This window comes from Pseudoliparis swirei, chromosome 20 (assembly GCF_029220125.1).
Source record: "Pseudoliparis swirei isolate HS2019 ecotype Mariana Trench chromosome 20, NWPU_hadal_v1, whole genome shotgun sequence".
NCBI lineage: Eukaryota > Metazoa > Chordata > Actinopteri > Perciformes > Liparidae > Pseudoliparis > Pseudoliparis swirei.
In genome coordinates, this window is record NC_079407.1 from 23,490,578 (window position 1) to 23,511,630 (window position 21,053).

A 21,053-nucleotide genomic window follows, 5' to 3' on the forward strand; every position below is an offset into this window, starting at 1 on the left:
ATCCAATTGGCAACTAATGCCAAAATGTTCATAATTCAATGCCCAATCTTGTGATATGCGAAGGTATGCGCTCTACCGAGTGCCCGTTCTAGTTATTTCTGTTTTTAGTTGGTCTCAAGATTCAGCGGTGCCTGAACATCTCTCCCGTCATAGAGCCAAAAATGAAACCTTTTTTTCTATTTAAGAGTGGTCGAGTTAGGAGTGTGTATGTGTGAGATGAGACTGCCGTATCTACTTTAGCTACTGGTGTTGTGTGTGTGAGATGACCATCTGTTTTGGGGTCAGATCAGTCTCAATAGTTGCAAATGCACACACAGAGACTCACAAATGCAGCAGGAAGATTCATAAATACATTCCAATGCACACGTCAATAAATTATAATTTATATGAATGTAAAAGGCGGAACGACGTCTGATTGGCTACAGATCGTCCATGTTGAAAAAAACGCATTGACGAGTGGAGCCACGGCAGTGGAGTCTCAAAAATCTGCACAAATGTGTAGCGATCCACAAATAAATGTAGTGCGATCCACAAATAAATACATATAAATCCACAAACAAATAGACACATCCACATAGAAATGCATAACATTTGCATTTGCGAGTTTCTCTGTGTGCATTTGCAATTATTGAGACTGATCCGACTCCACAATCTGTCACCTAGTAACAGTTTGTGTGATCTCTGGACTGGTCGAGCTCCCCGTTGGGATCATAACGCCTGATTATATTCAAAACCTTCGGGGTTACAAGCCCAGATGGAAAGACTTGAGCCACATTATCCGTCAGCGTTATCCATATACAAATGTTGGAAGTCTTTCTGAATCCTGTATTTTGTGGAACGCAGCTGATGAGTTTCAGTGGCTGGTGCAGGTTATGAACGGCTCTCTGTTTGATATACAACGATGTCCACGGTGCCAGATCCGAGATCATTCCGATTGCCTGTCGACGAGGCGCCGGCGGCTCGTGTGACTAACGACCAATCCGGTGCTGACAGAGATACGGTGTTTACCCGAGGGTGGAACCAGAGGGCGGGTGCTACGTTCAGCTGCGGCGAAGCAGCGTCCGTACCATTTTTACCAAACTTAATCGATTTACGTGATAAGAGAGAGAACAAACACTTTTTACCTTCGCATTGAAAATGCGGAAGGTTATGTTTTGATCGCCGTGTATTTATTTATTTATTTGTATGCGTGTTATTCGCATAAGTAAAAAAGTATTAAACCGAATCGCATGAAATTTGGTGGGATGATTGGTTATTATCCGGGGACCATTCGATTAGATTTTGGGATTGATTGGGTCAAAGGTCAAGGTCATGAAAATGTCAAAATCTTCTTTTTACCATAGCGCGGTCAATTTTGATCCAATTGGCATGCAACTAATGCCAACATGTTCAGAATTCAATGCCCAATCTTGTGAAATGCGAAAATATGCGCTCTACCGAGTGCCCGTTAAAGTTAAATCTTGTGTTCACCAGAGATGTTCTTACGATTATTCCTGGAATAATAATCCCGCATGAAACGGCGCAGAAAATATAACTCGATCCCGTTAAAGAAACCTCCGTTTTGACGCAGAGCAAAACAAAAGGATCGGTCGACCGATGGAGCCGAAGACGTGGCTGAACGCGCCGTGCAAAGTTTCCGTCGTAAGCGAGACAAAAAAATGGAAGCCGCTGCAATCAAGTAATTGTTGCAATCAAGACTGCTGTGAGTTTAGTCTGGCCGTCACGACCCTCGCTCGCAGCAGCAGATCCCAGATCTGTTGGACCCTCTTGAGTAATGAGCACCCCGCGAACAACAGGTTGATAATGAGAAATAAATGTAGCTTAATGACAGCAGTGTGTCTGTCTTGGTTTGTCGGAGTAGTCTTGAGGTTTTGAGTTGGCGCGAGTCACTTAGTCGAGTTATTGAAACGTATGTAATTATGTTTCATCGAAACAGAGGTCAGAGTGCAGATTTATCGACGGTATTTAAGTTTGTGTTCAACTTTTCTGCTGTAATGTCCCTTCAGCAGTACGAGAGCACGACTCCATTTCTAGTTTACGGGCTCTTATTTTTTATATATAGAGGAAATCTATTATGCACAGTCTAATTTTATTTGCAAATGGAGAGGATGTCCAGAAAGCCATTTTCAATCTCCGCTAATGCACCGAGACATGAGCGAGTATATTAACAGACGCGAATGTAGAGGATGTGCTGTGTCTGGAGAGAAAAGATTTTTAAAAATCATCAAACGATGTACAGTCCTTTAGGTATTAAAAAAATCAAATAAAGGGAGTTCCCAGTTCTGTAAAGACACAAACAAACCAACAAACGATGTATGCTAAAACCTCCAGCAGCAGACGGTCTGCCGGGTCACGAGGCCGGTCGCTGCCGCTGAGAGCGCAGCGGAGGCACGGTGAGACGGGAAATAGAGGCCGAATTAGACGAGGGCCAGGGGCCATCGAGAGAAATGAGGAAGGCAGTTGATGCCCGGCAGAGGGAATTAAGTGGGAGGGAGAGCAGAGGCCCACAGACGAGCTTTTGTGCCAACAGAACACACAGGCTCCTCTTTCTGGACACACGGATAAAGCAACACTTGTTGTTGTTGTTGTTGTTGTTGATGTTGAACAGGGAATTTCGGGACCAAATGTTTCCATCTACCAGTGTTTGGTCCCCAAAATCTCAGGCGACAAAAACGACGACTAAATCATCCAAGAGTTTCCCAAACCCAAGAGGCACTCTTCAAAATGGCTTGCTTGGTCGAACCAACAGTAAAATATATATATATATATATATAAAATGTACAATTTATTTAATTAACACAGATGTTCAGCTCATCTGTCTTATGAATAAATTAATTTGCTATCCTTCAACAAAACAATGAATGGACCGCTGACCCGAGCTCTGCTGTCGGCATCAAAGTGAAACCGATTAAAAGCTTCTCGACTGAAGCTGCACGTGAAGGTCAGAGAGCCGGCGCCGCAGTAGCTGCCCAAACATGGCGACCGATGACCGCGTCATCGCAGAAGCAACTAGAATGGGCACTCGGTGGAGCGCATACCTTCGCATATCACAAGATTGGGCATTGAATTATGAACATTTTGGCATTAGTTGCATGCTAATTGGATAAAAATTTACCGTGCTATGGTAACAAGAAGAATTTGATCTTTTCATGACTTTGACCCGATCGATCCCAAAATCTGTTCAAATGGTCCCCGGATAATAACCAATCATCCCACCAAATTTCATGCGATTCGGTTTAATACTTTTTTAGTTATGCGAGTAACACACATACAAATAAATAAATAAATAAATAAGCTAGAATGGGCACTCGGTAGAGCGCATACCTTCGCATATCACAAGATCGGGCATTGAATTATGAACATTTTGGCATTAGTTGCATGCCAATTGGATAAAAATTGACCGTGCTATGGTAAAAAGAAGATGTTGACCTTTTATGACCTTGACCTTTAACCTGATCAATCCCAAAATCTAATCAAATGGTCCCCGGATAATAACCAATCATCCCACCAAATTTCATGCGATTCGGTTTAATACTTTTTGAGTTATGCGAGTAACACACATACAAATAAATAAATAAATAAATAAGCTAGAATGGGCACTCGGTAGAGCGCATACCTTCGCATATCACAAGATCGGGCATTGAATTATGAACATTTTGGCATTAGTTGCATGCCAATTGGATAAAAATTGACCGTGCTATGGTAAAAAGAAGATGTTGACCTTTTATGACCTTGACCTTTAACCTGATCAATCCCAAAATCTAATCAAATGGTCCCCGGATAATAACCAATCATCCCACCAAATTTCATGCGATTCGGTTTAATACTTTTTGAGTTATGCGAGTAACACGCATACAAATAAATAAATAAATACACAGCGATCAAAACATAACCTTCCGCATTTTCAATGCGACGGTAATAAATGCACTGCGAGTCTTTTTTTTTACTGCGTGTTTTTTGTAAACACCGCTATATTGGTGCTAGTACCAAATGCACAACTGTCATCGCCTTGTGTTCTCCAGCACATTATTTTGAGCTGCGCTATCAGTGAGGCGTTCTGGTCCAGCGATGCTCTATCGCTCCTTCCATCCTCCGAACAGACTGTCCATTCTTTTAAGATCCGTTCCTTATCCGACTTGAACCTTGCTCTTTCGTCCGTGCTTTTCGCTCCTTGAACTCTTCGGCGTTGAATGTAATCTTCTCTTCCCTCTTCGTCTTGTTCCCGATATGCTGCATTCTCAGTTGTTGACTGCATGTTTGTTGACAGTCTTTGTCCCTCTCATCCCATTTTTATCCTGCATCCTTCCTTCCTCCCTGTGTCCGTCTGTCCACCTCTCTCCTCCTCGGGGTGGGGGGCCCCCGTCTGTAACGGGCCCTCTATCTCGGTAGCGCCAAGCGGACGTCTGAGGGGGAAGTGAACTCTGGTTTGGCTACACGGCCGCGTCTCTTTAGGTTACAAACAGAACTAGAATACACTCGTGTGATCCTGCAAATGGAAAGATGAAAACGGCTGCAGGTAATCTCGGTCTAAACCGACCGGTTCTGGATCGGGACCTTGGATGCAGGGTTCGTACGGTCATGGAAAACCTGGAAAAGTCATGGAATTTTATAATGGTAATTTCCAGGCCTGGAAAAGTCATGGAAAAAACTTAAATCACAAACGTTTTGGAAAAGTCATGGAAATTTGTTATAATCACGTGTTCATTTGCGCCGAGTTTGAAATAATAAATATGTTTGAGAAAGAGAGACTCGAAATATAAGCCGGCGTACTGGCGGTGCAATTTTTTTTTTCTCCCACGTTGCAAGTGAACGCACCTTAACTGGAAAGCTCGTTGGCCATATCTCGGGAAGCAAGTGTTTATTCTTTTAATCAAAATATTGTCTCTTATTCATTTGTTTCGTTTAATGTATACTGTATGCGTTGGAATTCACATTGTTTAAATACTAACTCACTTTGAAATAATTAATGTGATTTTTAAAGAAAAACGCTCAAAATATAAGCCGTCGAACGCAAACAATACGCAACATTTTCAAAACTGTTCACGTTTACACCGAGATTTCAGTTTGGTCATGGAAATTTGGTTTAAAGTCCTGGAAATCCATTGGTCAAATTGTGTAAGAACCCTGTGGATGAGTAACGGCCGAGTTTGGCTGCTGCAGTCATATCCGTGTGTGTGATATTCATGTTGTATGACGCAATACACGAGCTGCGCTCTCTGTGGTACGTCCCAAGTATTTTCTTCTCCCTTTTGGAATAATTCCTTTCTGTTGGATTTTCTCTCGTGGTTTGGGGGGGGGGGGGGTGTGTGTCGCGGTAAATACTGTCCGGCATCGCCCAAAGTAAGCGAGCGGCGAGCGCAGTAAAGCGCCGAGGGTTTTGTTTTGCGTCGACGACAACATGGCGGGAGGTCGATGGTCGAGCGCTCTGCTGAGTTTCAGCCTTCCAAGAGGGACCGGGTCTATCCGTGTGTTTGCATTGGGCATCCGCGAGTGTTTTCAATATACCACGTGGTGAAAGGATTTAATTGTGTACGTCAGTTATATTTGAACGTCTCGGCACATTTTAAACAATACGGCCGAGCAGCACAGTCCTACCGCCCCCCCCCCCCCCCTCCCCACCACAGCCCAATCCCCTGCCCACGACCCTGGTTTGCTACTAATGGACAGCAAGTCTCCAGAGGAGGAAAATAATGGGGGGAGTGTTGGAGACGGGGAAGAGAGTTGGAATGAGACAGATGGAGATGAGAAAATCTATATGATGAGGATAATGTTTGTGGGCGAGCGCAGGAGAGATAGTGAGGAAGAGGAGAGAGGAAGCACAACTGGTTTCAGACTTGCATCATGCAAAAAAGGGTGGTGGGGGGGGGGGCATGTTATGGACTGCAGCGAAGAGGGCTATCCCGAGTCTTGGAGAATAAGTGAGAGGGAGAGTTTTTCCTCGCTGACTATCTGTCATAATCGTCATCGTCATACTGCTTCATGACTATTTTATGACCTTTCTTTCTGTCAACTCCTTCCTGAGTGTCGAACAGTCCAATCAGAGGGCGGGGACGCCGCGCCGGCAGTCTCTCACGTTTAGTGTTCAGCATTAACCGAACTGCACGGACTGAGAAATATCGGATCGTTTTGCCACCGTGTCCGGGAGTAACTTCATACTGGATACTGACGTTGTGATTCATATTAGCCCCTCATTAAGAATTAAACTAGGGAAGTTAATCCACTTCCACACAATATTTAGAACTACTTCTCTTGACTGGGTTTTTCCTTCTCACTCCAGTTTGCCCTCCATCTCATTCAGTCCTTCTACATGTCGGCTAATACGTCAAAGCGATAAGGATTTATTTTCGGTACGTCCAAACGGGCTCCGACCGACAAACGCTCCCCGGCTCCCGTCTCGCTGTGCGATGAGAGGAATGCAGCCTCCGTGGTCTCTCCTGCCGGGCGGTGCACACGGCCTCCTCCCCGGTGTTATTATGATGAACTTCACGCCCCGCCGCTCGCTTCGGGCCGCACTCCGCTGCCCCGCAGATGCGTCCTCTCTGCCGCGGCGATTTTGCCGTCTCGACTCTTTGTTTTGAACCAGTAGGATTTGTGAATGCTTGTCGGGGAAAAGGAAGGCTGATGAGCAAACGGGGAAAACGGAGATGTGGTATTTAGGTACGTCCTCCCTGTCGTTCCGTTTGTGCCTCGGCAGGGAGAGAGAGATGTGAGGGGTCTGAGTGCTCTGCAGCCGGGCCGCTTCACGGAGGCTCGCTCGGCTCGGGCGGCGGTGTTTTTAGAGGCCTGCGTGCGGAAAGAGGAAATGTATTCCCTAAATGACGAGATGCGTTGTGGATGAAATGCTGCATTTCCACCGCCGGTCGCCGGAGTTGTGTGCACCGGTAACGTCTCAAATGTTCCATGTTCCTGTCGGTTTGGTTTGGGCACGGCGGTCCGTCTCATGAGCCCGCTTGTATTTTCATCCATTATCTGCTGCTGCTGTTTTTTTTATTTTAATAAACCACCGCGTTCTCACGTCACTTGAAACTGAATTCTGAGCTGTGTGTTTGCTCCTCACACTGACGTGTCACTCGGACAGACCAGAAGAAAAACATATCAGAACTGCATTATTTTGTCGTGTTTGCCATTTCCTTTGTGGAAATTGCACACAAAAAATCTCTCTCTCGCTCTCTTGCTCTCTCGTGCACTCTCTCTGTCTCTCGTGCTCTCTCTCTCTCTCTCTCTCTCTCGTGCACTCTCTCTGTCTCTCGTGCTCTCTCTCTCTCGTGCACTCTCTCTCTCGTGCACTCTCTCTCTCTCGTGCTCTCTCTCTCGTGCACTCGCTCTCTCTCTCTCTCTCTCTCTCTCTCCTGCTCTCTCTCTCATGCTCGCTCTCGTGCAATTAACTAGGCACTGACAAATATTTTATGAATTTCCCAGAACATTATAGCCTGTGAACTTAGTCAGTGTGTAGCGCAGGTATGAGGTAGATCGACGTGATGGATAACGAGCTGGATACATGTTCTCTGTAGCCGCTGGACCCTATCCAGGGGCAGCGGGGTCATGTTCTTTTGTGGCCGGTTGTAGTTTAGGCGATCTGCTGAGTATTGTAAACACTCCTGGGTCAGGACACGGGTGTGCTTTGACCTCCAGCTCTATAGATGCCTGCAGGTGTTCCCGTCGAGTCAAGGCTGTATGCTGCACTGTGTTCAGCGATCAGAGACTTGTGGGCGCTCACAGTATAAATTACAAGCTGGTGTACACACACACACACACACACACACACATATTCAGACAAGGAAATACACACATGTGCAGTAAACTTACTTACAAGAGAGTCTGGAAAGAGACTATTTTGAATGAACCATAATTCCCATGTCGTATACCTATTTAAACAGCATGCCTTATTAATGCAGAGGCTGAGTCCATCTATGGCTGCCTTGATCCATTTTTCATGCATTTATCCTCCTGCAAATATCAAAACGCAAGAGTTTCTTTTTGATATTGATTCCTTTTTTTTTTCTCCCGCTGCCACTTACTTATGAACCTGGCGCAGCTCTTGCGTTTTTCAATGTTAATTCAGAGTCTGATCGGCCATAACTGTCGGCTTTGAACTTCAATTAGCGGCTCGGCTTTCTTCGGTAAAACTCCAATGTGCAGCACATGCAGTAGTTGGTACACTAGTGTGTGAGGTTTTGCTTTTTATCTCCACTGTGTTCCCCTGGAGTGCATTTCTTACTCCGCCTGCCATTTCCCTTTCATTGTCTCGCCCCCTGGTGGAGCAGCGTCGGGCTTTGAAGTTCATCTTTGCGCAGCCACAGTTCTGTTGTCTGACAAACCCGATTCAGCAGCAGTGAAGTCTTTGTCTGCTTCTGTGCTTCCTGTCAAACGAGCTATTCGTGATTAGCGGTTTTAATGTCTGTTTTACTACATTAATGCCTCCGTTATGACATGGAGGGGGTGGTCTTGTACTGCGAGTCGGTTTGCTGGCTGTCTTGAAAGTTTTATTCTTTACAAATTGTGCTGTCAAAGAGGGCCGTTCCATCACGAGCATTCCTCACCCCTCGTCTTCTCTCGTTATTTTTTGACCGTATCTACTGATGGAATACATTATACTGAGATCCGTCTACTATACTGCAATGTATGTTTTTATGTGATATTTTAATTTAAAATTTTTTTGTCTAACATTCTGTCAAAACATGAAGATTACGATACATTTCAAAGACATTTTCATATTAACACTCCCTCAGACACCCGCTCGCCCCACCCTATGACTCAATGGCTAACGAATACAAGTCAATCCAAACAGCAGTACTTTAGATTACAGAAGGGTAGGTTCATCAGCATACTTTTGGAAAAACAATAATGGGTGTAGTCGGTTAACAACGGCTGTTTGTGATGTAAGCTCGTCTCTGGATGTTGTCTGTTGATACAGTCCATAAATTGGCTCGTACTGTTCCTACTGTAGGTGAACACGTGGAGACATTAGCGATGGTGCATCAGCAGCCTCTGATTGCAGACTGCTGCGTGGTGAGAAACAGAGGAAAACATGTTTTTGATGGAGACGAGTCAGCCAACAGGCAGTGCAGCCTTTTAAAATGCAGATGGCTTTCCCTAGTTGGCCAATTAGAAACTTTAGCTCTGGAACACGTATCTGCTTTCATCTACTTGTGTGTGTGTGTTTCTTTAATTTTGGGTGCAGGGAGCTTAGTTAGCCTGTTTTCACAAGTGTGTGTGTGTGTGTGTGTGGTTGTGCATGTATTTGTGTGCTCAGTCGTTTTTTTGCGATCCCAAAAAACCTCCACATAACTTGATTCCCCTGCTGCTGGCGGCGAGTCGACGAACCATCATGTAGATATTGGATAATACGCCAAAAGATATGGTCTCAACAAACACGGGAATGAAATGAGGACCTGGCAGCGGAACAATTAAATAAGTTAAATGGGGAGAAATTGCCTTTTTACTGAGCTACAGCTGGGTTAAGTAATGCGCAGCATTCCAGCGGCTTTGCCACTGACCTCAATCTTTTCAGGAAACATTCAGCGGAGAAATAGGATCACGAATTAAACATTATTAACAGCACATAGTCGCACAAAAGGAGTTTAGACGAGTGACACAATGGCTCTCTAATAATAAAACCTGTCATTGGAATGTGTTTTTTCTTCTGTATTTCTGTGGATTAATTATATCTCCCCATTTTCTCTTTCTCTCTCTCTCACTCTATTATGCAGGGCCAGACCCCAGCCCAGTGAGATCCTCTTGCATGGAAACCTCTTTCCCTGGCTGTCCTTTCCTCACCCTAGAGCTACTGGCCAGCATGGCAGGATGAGCCTGTGCCAGCGATGATGATGGCCAAAAAGCAAGATGTGCGAGCACCCATCTACAACCTGGTCGTCATTGGGCTGTCCGGCACGGAGAAGGAGAAAGGCCAATGCGGCGTGGGCAAGTCTTGCCTGTGTAACCGCTTCGTCCGGCCGAGTGCAGACGACTTCCACCTCGACCACACCTCCGTTCTCAGCACCAGCGATTTTGGAGGCCGTGTGGTGAACAATGACCACTTCCTGTTTTGGGGAGAGGCTGGCCGTATGTTGGAGGAGGGGCCCGAATGCCGCATGAATGTGGTGGAGCAGACGGAGTTCATCGATGATCAGACGTTCCAGCCGCACCGAAGCACAGCGCTCCAGCCTTACATCAAGAGGGCAGCTTCCACCAAGCTGGCTTCGGCTGAGAAGCTGATGTACTTTTGCACAGATCAGCTGGGCCTGGAGCAGGACTTTGAGCAGAAACAGATGCCTGAAGGCAAGCTGATGGTGGATGGCTATTTACTCTGTGTGGACGTGAGCAGGGGTATGAACCGTAGCTTTGAGGACCAGATGAAGTTTGTTACCAACCTGTACAACCAGCTTGCGAAAACAAAGAAACCTGTGGTACTGGTTCTCACCAAATGTGATGAAGGAGTCGAGCGATACATTAAAGACTCGCACACGTTCGCCCTAGCCAAGAAGAACCTACAGGTGGTAGAAACATCAGCAAGATCTAACGTCAATGTTGAACTTGCCTTTCTTACACTGGTTCAGCTCATCGACAAGAGTAGGGGAAAACCCAAAATCATCCCTTACTATGAGGCGCTGAAACAGCAGAGTCAACAGATTGCCTCAGCTAAAGACCGCTACGAGTGGCTGGTCAACCGACTGGTGAAGAGCCACAATGAACCATGGCCCACCGTCAGTCGCCGCATGCAGTCTGCACCCGAGTACAAGGACTATGTTTTCCTTGAGGGGACGGCGAAAGCCAAGAAGCTCTTCCAGCAGCATGTGCATAGACTTAAACAAGACCATATAGAGAAACGCCGGAAGGCCTATCTTAGTACTCTACCACAGGCCCTGGCTGTACTGCTATCAGAGTTGGATGAGATAGACCACCTGAGCTGGTCTGGAGTTCAGAAAGTCCTGGAGATGAAGAGAGATTTCTCCCAATGGTTTATTGTGCTGGATGACACCCCTTGGGAGACCACACCACACATCGATAACATGGAGGACGATCGAATCCCCCAGGACCTCCTGGAGTCTCCCATCGCTGAAGCGATCTACGAGACCCATCTGGAGCAGCTGAGGAATGAGCGCAAGCGGGCTGAGATGAGATGGGAGTTCAAGGAGAAGCTAAGTGTCTCGCCCTTCATCACACCAGGGAAACCCTGGGAGGAGGCCCGAAGCTTCATCATGAATGAAGACTTCTACCACTGGCTAAATGAGTCTGAATATCTGGATATCTACAACAAACACCAGAAGGAAATTATTGACCGAGCCAAAGAGGACTTTCAGGAACTGCTTCTTGAATACTCTGAGCTCTTTTATGAGCTGGAAGTGGATGCAAAGCCAAGTAAAGAGAAAATGGGAGCCATTCAGGAGGTGTTGGGTGAGGAGCAACGGTTTAAAGCGCTGCAGAAGCTGCAGGCAGAAAGGGATGCTCTGGTATTGAAGCATATCCACTTTGTCTACCACCCTACGAAGGACACGTGTCCCAACAATCCCCACTGTGTGGACAGTAAGATAGAGCAGACACTGGCCTACAGATTCCCTACTTGCTACCCATCAACAGATAGTTCAAGACTGGATTTGGGCAGGGCTGAACGGATCAATCTCGTCATCCTCGGTAAAGACGGGCTAGCCAGAGAGATGGCAAATGAGATCAGGGCCATGTGCACCAGTGACGACCGGTACGTGTTAGACGGCAAGATGTACGAGTTGGCCCTCCGTCCCATAGAGGGCAACGTACGTCTGCCAGTCAATTCATTCCACACGCCAACCTTTACACCTCATGGTTGCCTGTGTTTGTACAACTCAAAGGAATCCCTCTCTTATGTGGTTGAGTGTTTAGAGAAGACTAGGGAGTCGACCATAAGCAGAAGGGAAAGGGAAACCAGCTTGGCTCAACTCCCGCTCTCCCTCCTTCTGGTCACCAAGCGGGGAGTGGGGTCCATCGGGGATATTGGGGGGGAGACGGCTCAGATTCTTATCCAACAAGGGCAGCAGGTGGCGGGAAAGCTTCAGTGCGCCTTCCTCGACCCCGCTTCTCCAGGCATGAGCTACGGCCGCAATGTCAACGAGAGGCAGATCAACCAGATGCTGAAGGGCCTCTTAGAATTACGGCGAGGCATAGGGAGCACCTCCCCTCTCTTACCTCCTCCATCCTCTACCTTCAGAGACTCGCAGTCCCAGCCAGTGCTCGAGGCGGACCTGAGGATCGTCATGTGCTTGATGTGCGGAGACACGTATGACATAGATCAGCTGCTTGCCCCGTTCCTGTTGCCCCAGCATTGTCGTCCTGCTGCTAACCTCAGCAGCGGCACCTCGGTTTTGCTGGATCTTATTATCGGAGGTCAGCGGCAGATCATCGAGCTGTCGCTGCTCTCCTTTCATTCCTCGTTCTCGCTCCGCAAGACCAAGCTGGTCAACGGCTACATTGCGGTTTACTCTGCTCGCCGCAAGGCTTCCATGGAGACATTGTGCGCTTTCCTGTGCGAGGTCCAAGACATCATCCCAGTGCAGTTGCTAGCAGTTGGGGAGAGCCAGATGGAGCTGTCCGACTCTGAGTCGGCGAAGGAGCAGGTCAGTCAAGGGGAGGAACTGGCCCATGAGATAGATGCCCGGTTCAACACAGTAATATGTGGACATGGTGGGGTAGTAGGGGGGCTTCATAAGATAGACCTCTTCCAAGCCTTTCTCAAAGAGGCGGTAGAGAATAGCACTATTGTTGAGGCCACGCACATGTATGACAATGTGGCCGAGGCGTGTACCAATGAGAGCATCAGCCCTCGCTGTGGCTCTCCTAGTCCAGTTAATATTCTAATGGACTCGGAGGACGATATCGATCCGTCGCCACCGTGCCCTACCCTGAGGGAGGATGGCAGCCTCAGTTCCCACCTGGGAAGCTTCAAGCTGCCAGATCTGGACTCAAGTGACACCTTCTCCGTCATTTCTGATCTCAACACCTTCGAGAGCAAGCTGAACAACAAGGTTCCTCCGCAAGTGAAGCCCAAGCCGGTTCGCAAGGTGAACCTCGGCCCCTACATGGACCAGCAGGGGGGCACCAACCGCCGCTCCTTGCCCCAAGCCGTCTCTTGGGCGCCGGGTAGCGATGGCGGCTACGACCCCTCAGATTACGCAGAGCCCATGGACGCCGTGAGCAAACCTCGGGCCACAGAAGAGGAGAGCATCTACTCCGTCCCTCACGACAGCACGCAGGGAAAGATCATCACGATCCGCAACGCCAACAAAGGTCACTCCAACGGGAGCGCCGGGGGCAACGGGTCGGACAGCGAGGCCGACAGCAGTTCGCTGGAGCGAAGCAGAAAGTTGTCCGCCATCGGGGTGAAGCCCATGCTTTACCGAGACCGATCCAAACGGCTGGGCAGGTTCAGCAGTTTCAGGGCGAGCTTCTCCATCGGCAGCGACGATGAGATGGGGGGTCCGCCCAAGGTCAACAAGGACGAGGTCGGAGCCCAAAAGGACAACTCCGTCGAGGAGAGCGAGGATCCCAAAAGAAGAAATATTCTGAAGAGCCTGCGCAGAAATACAAAGGTCAGTGTTTGTGCATCCATCCGTTTCTGTGATATGAGTGATTAGTCTTTCCAGCGGAACGAGAGTTATTTAAAAATATGTACTTGTGTGTAAACATTGTCCAAGTAGAGTGAAGAACTGAGTTATTCGGCAGGAGAGGGACACGTGTAAATAGTGGTCATTTAATTTAAGTGACTTAGGACTGATTGGATGTGTGTGTGTGTGTGTGTGTGTGTGTGTGTGTGTGTGTGTGTGTGTGTGTGTGTGTGTGTGTGTGTGTGTGTGTGTGTGTGTGTGTGTGTGTGTGTGTGTGTGTGTGTGTGTGTGTGTGTGTGTGTGTGTGTGTGTGTGTGTGTGTGGACAGAATGTCCATAATCCTCAGTACAATTAGTTGGTTGAGATTCAAGACTTGTTTGCTTTGGTGGATAACTGTTAATTACTAAAGTCGAGCAATGACTAATGATTTCAGTAAACTCTTTCCACTCTCTGTCGTTTATGTCGGGGAAAACACGCCATAAGCACGTCTGTTATATTTGACCCTGACCGCTGTGCGAGAGCTCTCTAAACTAGCCAGATAATCGAGGGGGGAAAGAGAAACTCCAGTCATGAAACCTTTACCCAAGAAGGCATAAACTCTAAATGTATCGTGACCGAGCCACAGCGGAACACGTGTTCTTGTATCTGTTTGTGCTCGTGTGGACGTCTGCTTGGTTGCACACGGTTTCCCATTATTGAGAGCCGGCTTAATGATGTCGGATGTTTACGTTGGCGAGATTTTGAAACGCGTCAACATCCATCCTACAAGCCGTGCCGTTGCGATACACAAAGAGAGATTTAAACTGATGTTATATCCCCTCGGCACATTCGCCGAACACCCCTGCTGTTCGGCAAACGGAATTTATGAGCGTGCAAAGTAAATGGGGAGAGAATCGCAGCGATTGAATCCTTCAAGCCCCGTAATTAATATTTACAGCACCTTGATTGCGCGGCCGCCTCGCCCGGGCGTACGGCGACGCTTTGTTTACAACTCGGCTGCCGACGTGGCGGTTTGTTCGCCGCTAACGAGCTCGCGATTGACGCCGGTGTCATCCGGTTACTGCGGCGAAGTATGTGCCAAGGCCGGTCAGCCTGCTCCGAAGACGCCAAGTTCTTCCCTATCAGCTCGGCTTTCTTCTCTTCCTCCCGTTATCTCGTATCCAGTGTTTTTCATCTCCTTGCTGACTCGTACTTTCTGCTCCTCGCATTCCTGTCGCACTCTCTCCCCTCATTATGTGGTCCTCATATCTCGTTATCCCGCCTCCTGTTTGTGTCTCTGCTTCTCTCTCACACGCGTGTGTGTGTGTGACGGTAGTTTTGACCTTACTCCGTAAAGGCTTATCAGCCCGGTATGCTGTTCGCTCACACACACACACACACACACACACACACACACACCCGGCGTGGCACAGAAGTGTCGGCTGGATAGGAGTTGCAGCTTTCGTATGTTTTGAGTCTGTGATAATTACCATGGCTGTCAGTTGGGGGCGGAACCGGAGGGGGGGGGGTGATTAATGTTATCGCACACACTCGGCTGTGGTGTCCAAGTACCTGCACGAAAGCCGTCTTCTTCTCACATACCTCCGAACTTGCTCGACCACGTTCTTTCCTTTAATCTCTGACTGACTACAAATGAGTTGGACAGCCCAGTTCAGGCCCTCATGGTTGGCGAGTGTTCAAGCTCCCGTAGCGCTGGGGGGGGGGGGGGGCGGCAAAGGGGGATCAATAAAATATCACATGACACATTTTTAAACTAGTTTCACAACAAATCCGCGAGTTAATCGCTAAATGTGGATCAGTTTCTCGACCCTTGCTGTAATTAGTGCCTCTGACAGCAGGTGTGGGATCTGGACGTCCATGTTAACAATGGTTGCAACAAGTTATCATGACTCATCTCCTGTTTCCTAAGCAGCTGTCTCCAAAAAACAAGTCTGAAGAATCCCAGAAGGATGACTGACATGTTCTTGAGTTATTTGGTCACCTCAGGGAAGACGGTGTTGGAGCAGTGACCGTGGGTCGCTATGGAAACGGCCATTCCTGTGACAGTAGCTGCGCAATGGTTAACCAAACCGTCAGTCGCTTTTCGGCTGACGGTTTGGGTTTCTGCGCTGTAAACACGTTCCTGGTCGGAGCCTTCGGGTACCGTCCACCACTCCCGGGTTATGAAACTAGACGGAGTCTCTTTTAACGCCCCCTTTTCTTTGGGCGATCATTGTCTCCGTCCCGCCCGCCCTCCCTCAGCGAGAGGCCGGAAACATTTCCTCTCTCTCTCTCTCTCCTGCAGCTTTTTTAAAAATTGTTTTAAACTTCCTCAGCCAGCAAGAGGAATGCATTAAATTCCTCAGTCACCTAGTTCCAGTCTAGCGTCCTCATATAAAACATAACAAGGAGGGAGACAATCAAAAGGAAAATAGAAAACACGACGACGGGAAATGAAGTCAAATTGAGCCAGAGAGAAATACGAGTTGCGATAGAACGGGTATTTATTGATGTATTGTGGCTTTGTGTTTCAACAGCCATACATACTGCGTCAAACACGCCCACCATGGTGTCTGCGTGTTATAATTAAGGATTTGTTTTGTTTGTCCTTTGTGGTCGCGGTCTGTTTTGTCTTCTCGGGGCTGGAAACGTATCCCGTCTCATCTAAAAGGAGTGTCCAGAAGGCGAAACTGCAGGGGGATACGGCAGTGAGAGAGTAGTGGGTGGAAGAGAGGGAAGGGGGGGGTGAAGAGTACAGAGACAGTCTGCTAAACTGATACATACAACACAGTCTGTGATAGGACACAAATAAGTTATGAGCTGCTACTTGGAGCTGTAAAACCCCCCAAACTGGCAGTGAGTTATGACATCACGGCTCGCTACCGCCACAGAGGCCGTCGTCCTGTAGTGTAATGTTCAGCTAACGGCCAGGGAAAGGGGGCGGGGCTTCAGCGAGGGATCGGGCAGAGCTGCAGGGGAGGTGGCTGCAGTGCCAAGTGAAGGAATTCCAGTTGTTGGGAATCTGCTCATGTGAAAAGATAACTGGATAACATTTGTTGATTTGCTGGGGAACGTCCGCCGCTATTTACCCGGCTGCGTTTCATAAGACTCTTTAAGCCAATCGGTGTTGTCGAGTTATCTTTGGCATTTAGTTGACACTTGGCACCCAGTTGGCGAGTGAAGTAGCAACTCTACTCTGCCCTTTCATCACAAAGCACGAGGTAGAAAATCCTGAATGACGCTGGATCGCTGAGGCCAATACTGAGAAATCAATACAGTAGAAGAATGTAATTAAATATTGATCCGATATCCTTTTAAAGATCTTTTGCAGTTGAACAAGAGCATTTATTCTGATAGCTGACCATATCAGTAAATATACTTCACATGTTCAACTTTAAAATATAAGTTTCTCAGTATTTTATCTTTTGAAGAGGAAACACAATTCTAAAAATGATATTACATTTCTCGTTGGGCAAAATGTATATACCAATAAAACATGCGTTTCTTTAATTTACTCTTTGATCTCTTTTGAGGTATCTCCTAACATACGAGGTTGTGTCTGTAGTGACCACGTATATAATAAACAATAGTGTTGGCTTGCTCTGGCTCTTTTTAGGCTGAAGCCTTGAAAGCCAGCAGAAAAATAACAGACACCAACAACAGAATAAATTCACAAAATGTAAAAAAAAAAAAAAAAAAGTGTAAAAACATCCAGATCTGCTCAGTATAATTAGTGTTTTCCTGCTTGTTTTCTTGAATACCTCCGTGAGTGTGTGTGTGTGTGTGTGCTTGTGCTACCGAAAATGTTTGCTGGAGTGCATTGAGGCCACGGCAGAGGGCACGCCGGGCTCCTTCTCTCTAATGAGCCCCCCCTCTTCTCCTCCTCTGCGCCTCCTCCGCTCCTCTCCTGTGCCTCTTTTCGTGTGCCCAGCCGACCGTGCATCCCCGCCTCGCCACCCTGCCTGCCTGCCAGAGCAGAGCCTCGGGGGGGGGGGGGGGGGGGGGGCTGACAGACTTACTCGAGATCCAGGCCTCGGGGGGGGGGGGCCTTCAGAAACATTGCCGCCGAACACCGTTAAAGCGCAGAACAATTACCGCTGATGCCGCCGCCTGACAATGTTGCAGGAGTGCATTAGAGGTCTCTTAACAGGAGCATAACTGGAGTCGGGGAGTAATTAAAAAATGAATATGAGACTTTGATTATCGCAGAGCTGCAATGCAGTAGAGGGAGAAAGAGAAACGCAGAACTCTGAAGGAAGGAGGACAACAGCGAAGTGTGATGGAGGAACGGCTGTATGTTTTATTTATGTACGGAACTGGGTCAAGTCAGGAATGTTTGATTACCTATCGGTTTAGGATTCGAAGGCGTGTGAGAGATGTGCGTCTTCGTCTTTTTTGCTCAAGCGGATACTTAGTCACTTTTGAAATCCGGTTGCGGCCCTTTCCATCTAAATCGAGTCATTTCAAGAACAATTCCTCGAGGCTTAGTGTCATTTTTGGAAATGTGTTCCTATATCAGGCTGTGTCATTGTTATTTAGGCTCAAAATAATGTTACATTTAAGTCCCAGAGTGCTTTTTTTTTAACCAATCTTCTCCTTTTTGTCTCTTTTTCTTCCAGAAGCCGCGAGCCAAACCCAGGCACTCCATCTCCAAACCCCACGAGAGCAACTACTTCGGGCTGCAACTGGCCACCGTGGTCACTCCGGAGAGGCCCATCCCGGTCTTCATCGAGAAGTGCATCCGTTTCATCGAGACGACGGGTAAGGACCCCCTTCACTTCACAGATCAAGGAAGTGCAGGAGTGCTCCGTGGAATCCAATCGGGCTCAGAACAGACGGCCGTCTTCACTCATTTAAGTGTTTTGAAATGATTTCAAAGAATCCATTCTGTACGCTATACCTGTCGTCTCATTTCAGCTTTTTCTTTTCTTCTCTTCGACTATATTGCCTCATCTTAATCCTCCTCCCTCCCCGGTGGGATTGTTGTGTACCGTGGTCTTCGTCGCTACGATGATTCTCTGGTCCTCCTTAAATCACGGGCCTTTTGTGTCTACGTGCACATGCTCCTGTGCCTTTTTTCTTTTCTTTTGTATCTCCTTTGTTCAGGTTTGACAAATGGTAGTGATTTTGCTGAGCCGTAGACTTTATAGGCGGGCACCTGTAGGGGCAGCAACCTGGTTGGGGTGTTATCTCAATTTTTGTTTTTTTGTTGGGATAACCCAAATAGGCGTCTCATGGAAAAAATACAGCAAAACGAGGTGCGATTAAAATCCACGGGGTGAAGCCGGTTCTCATTATTCGCATGTGCATATTACTTTAATATTGTTTGTGTGCCAATTCCCAAAGTGGTGCATTTTAAAGTAAAAATGTTGTGTTTTGTGCAAGCTTTTAAAATGAGTCCTCAGAGCCTCATTAAGATCAATGCGATGATGAGAAAAGCCATCGGGGGGGGGGTTTAAGACGCACATATATTTTGTTGTGCAGTATAATATTTGAATAACTCTGTATTTCAATTCTAGTCCTCTCATCTGCTTAGTGCCTTGAACTGAGTGGATGAGTGTCTCCCCTCTTCTCCTCCCTGGGAGTACGGAGGTGATTGGATAGCTTCTCCCCACCTTGCTCCCCCGTCCCAGATGCCAGACCTCCTGCCAGGCTGTTCTGGAGTCCCACTGGTCCCAGGACGGCCAGCTTGCCTCTCAGTCTGCCACCAGCTGTTCCACTAAACCAGAGGCAACGCAGTTCAGGGTCCATCAGTGGGCATGTTTCGACACGCTTTCCTTTTTCTTTTCATTCTTGGCCGAGCTAGAACCAGGATTTTAGATACTGAAGTCACGAGTCAGCTTCTCAGCCCCCCTCTACTGCCAAACATCATTTTATTGACGAGTTGGCTGTTTTATTGCGTTTTCCACAAGTTGTATTTAAACTGAGCATTTGTAAGTATTCTAAAAATCCACAACGACTTAATATCCAGCTTCAGGAACGATGTCTGAATCCATCCAGCTCACCGTACACGACATGGTCTAGAAATACTGGCAGCCACCTAACACACGTTTTGTAAACATTCACATTTGCTCACGTTGTCTTTTCCTAACCATCCGAGAACTTGGATGCCGTCGCTTACCGCCTGCTGCATTCCACGGTGATCCGTGTCCTGATTAGAGACCCTGTTTTTGTGGATAACTGGGGCGGGCCTTACAAAACGTTCCTTTCCTCTGCGTAGGAGTATCGGGGGGGGAAAGCGCTAGAGACCGAGGCGTCGCGTTAGATTCCACCTCCCCCTGTTCAGGTGCTAACTGGAGCACACTCGACGTCACTTACTTCTGGATGAGGGAGAAAGAAAACGGGTTACCTTCACATTGAAAATGCGGAAGGTTATGTTTTGATCGCCGTGTATTTATTTATTTGTATGCGTGTTGCGAATCGCATGAAATTTGGTGGGATGATTGGTTATTATCCGGGGACCATTTGATTAGATTTTGGGATCGATCGAGTCAAAGGTCAAGGTCATGAAAAGGTCAAAATCTTCTTTTTACCATAGCGCGGTCAATTTCTATCCAATTGACATGCAACTAATGCCAAAATGTTCATAATTCAATGCCCAATCTTGTGATATGAAGGTATGCGCTCCACCGAGTGCCCGTTCTAGTTGAATATGTGTTACTATACATACACAGGTGTGTGTGTGTGTGTGTGTGTACATGCACCTCTTACCCTCACTCACTCCTTTTTAGTATTTAGCTATTTAGCCTCATCCCCTTTGTTTCTCTCCTGTGCCCTTGTTTTCTCTCCTGTGCCCTTGTTTTCTCTCCTGTTCCCTTGTTTTCTCTCCTGTGCCCTTGTTTCTCTCCTGTTCCCTTGTTTCTCTCCTGTGCCCTTGTTTTCTCTCCTGTGCCCTTGTTTCTCTCCTGTTCCCTTGTTTTCTCTCCTGTGCCCTTGTTTTCTCTCCTGTGCCCTTGTTTCTCTCCTGTTCCCTTGTTTTCTCTCCTGTGCCCTTGTTTCTCCTGTCCTTCCCTTGTTTTCTCTCCTGTGCCCTTGTTTTCTCTCCTGTGCCCTTGTTTCTCTCCTGTTCCCTTGTTTATCTCCTGTTCCCTTGTTTTCTCTCCTGTGCCCTTGTTTTCTCTCCTGTGCCCTTGTTTCTCTCCTGTTCCCTTGTTTTCTCTCCTGTGCCCTTGTTTTCTCTCCTGTGCCCTTGTTTCTCTCCTGTTCCTTTGTTTTCTCTCCTGTCCCTTGTTTCTCTCCTGTGCCCTTGTTTCTCTCCTGTTCCCTTGTTTTCTCTCCTGTGCCCTTGTTTTCTCTCCTGTGCCCTTGTTTCTCTCCTGTTCCCTTGTTTTCTCTCCTGTGCCCTTGTTTTCTCTCCTGTGCCCTTGTTTCTCTCCTGTTCCCTTGTTTCTCTCCTGTTCCCTTGTTTCTCTCCTGTTCCCTTGTTTCTCTCCTGTTCCCTTGTTTTCTCTCCTGTGTCCTTGTTTCTCTCCTGTGCCCTTGTTTTCTCTCCTGTTCCCT

General features: G+C 47.4%; 1 protein-coding gene across 3 annotated transcripts in view; it reads left to right on the forward strand.

Annotated features, from left to right (window-relative positions):
* arhgap35a (Rho GTPase activating protein 35a) overlaps positions 1-21,053 on the forward strand; it is a 71,293-nt gene that overhangs the window by 34,474 nt on the left and 15,766 nt on the right. For all 3 annotated transcript variants that reach the window (XR_008834781.1, XM_056440319.1, XM_056440318.1), the window contains exons 2-3: positions 9,711-13,559; positions 18,173-18,314. Coding sequence is in view for 2 of the 3 variants with exons in the window: in XM_056440319.1 (XP_056296294.1) it covers positions 9,822-13,559; positions 18,173-18,314 (3,880 nt within the window). In the remaining variant the exon portion in view is untranslated. The remainder of the gene's footprint in view (positions 1-9,710; positions 13,560-18,172; positions 18,315-21,053) is intronic.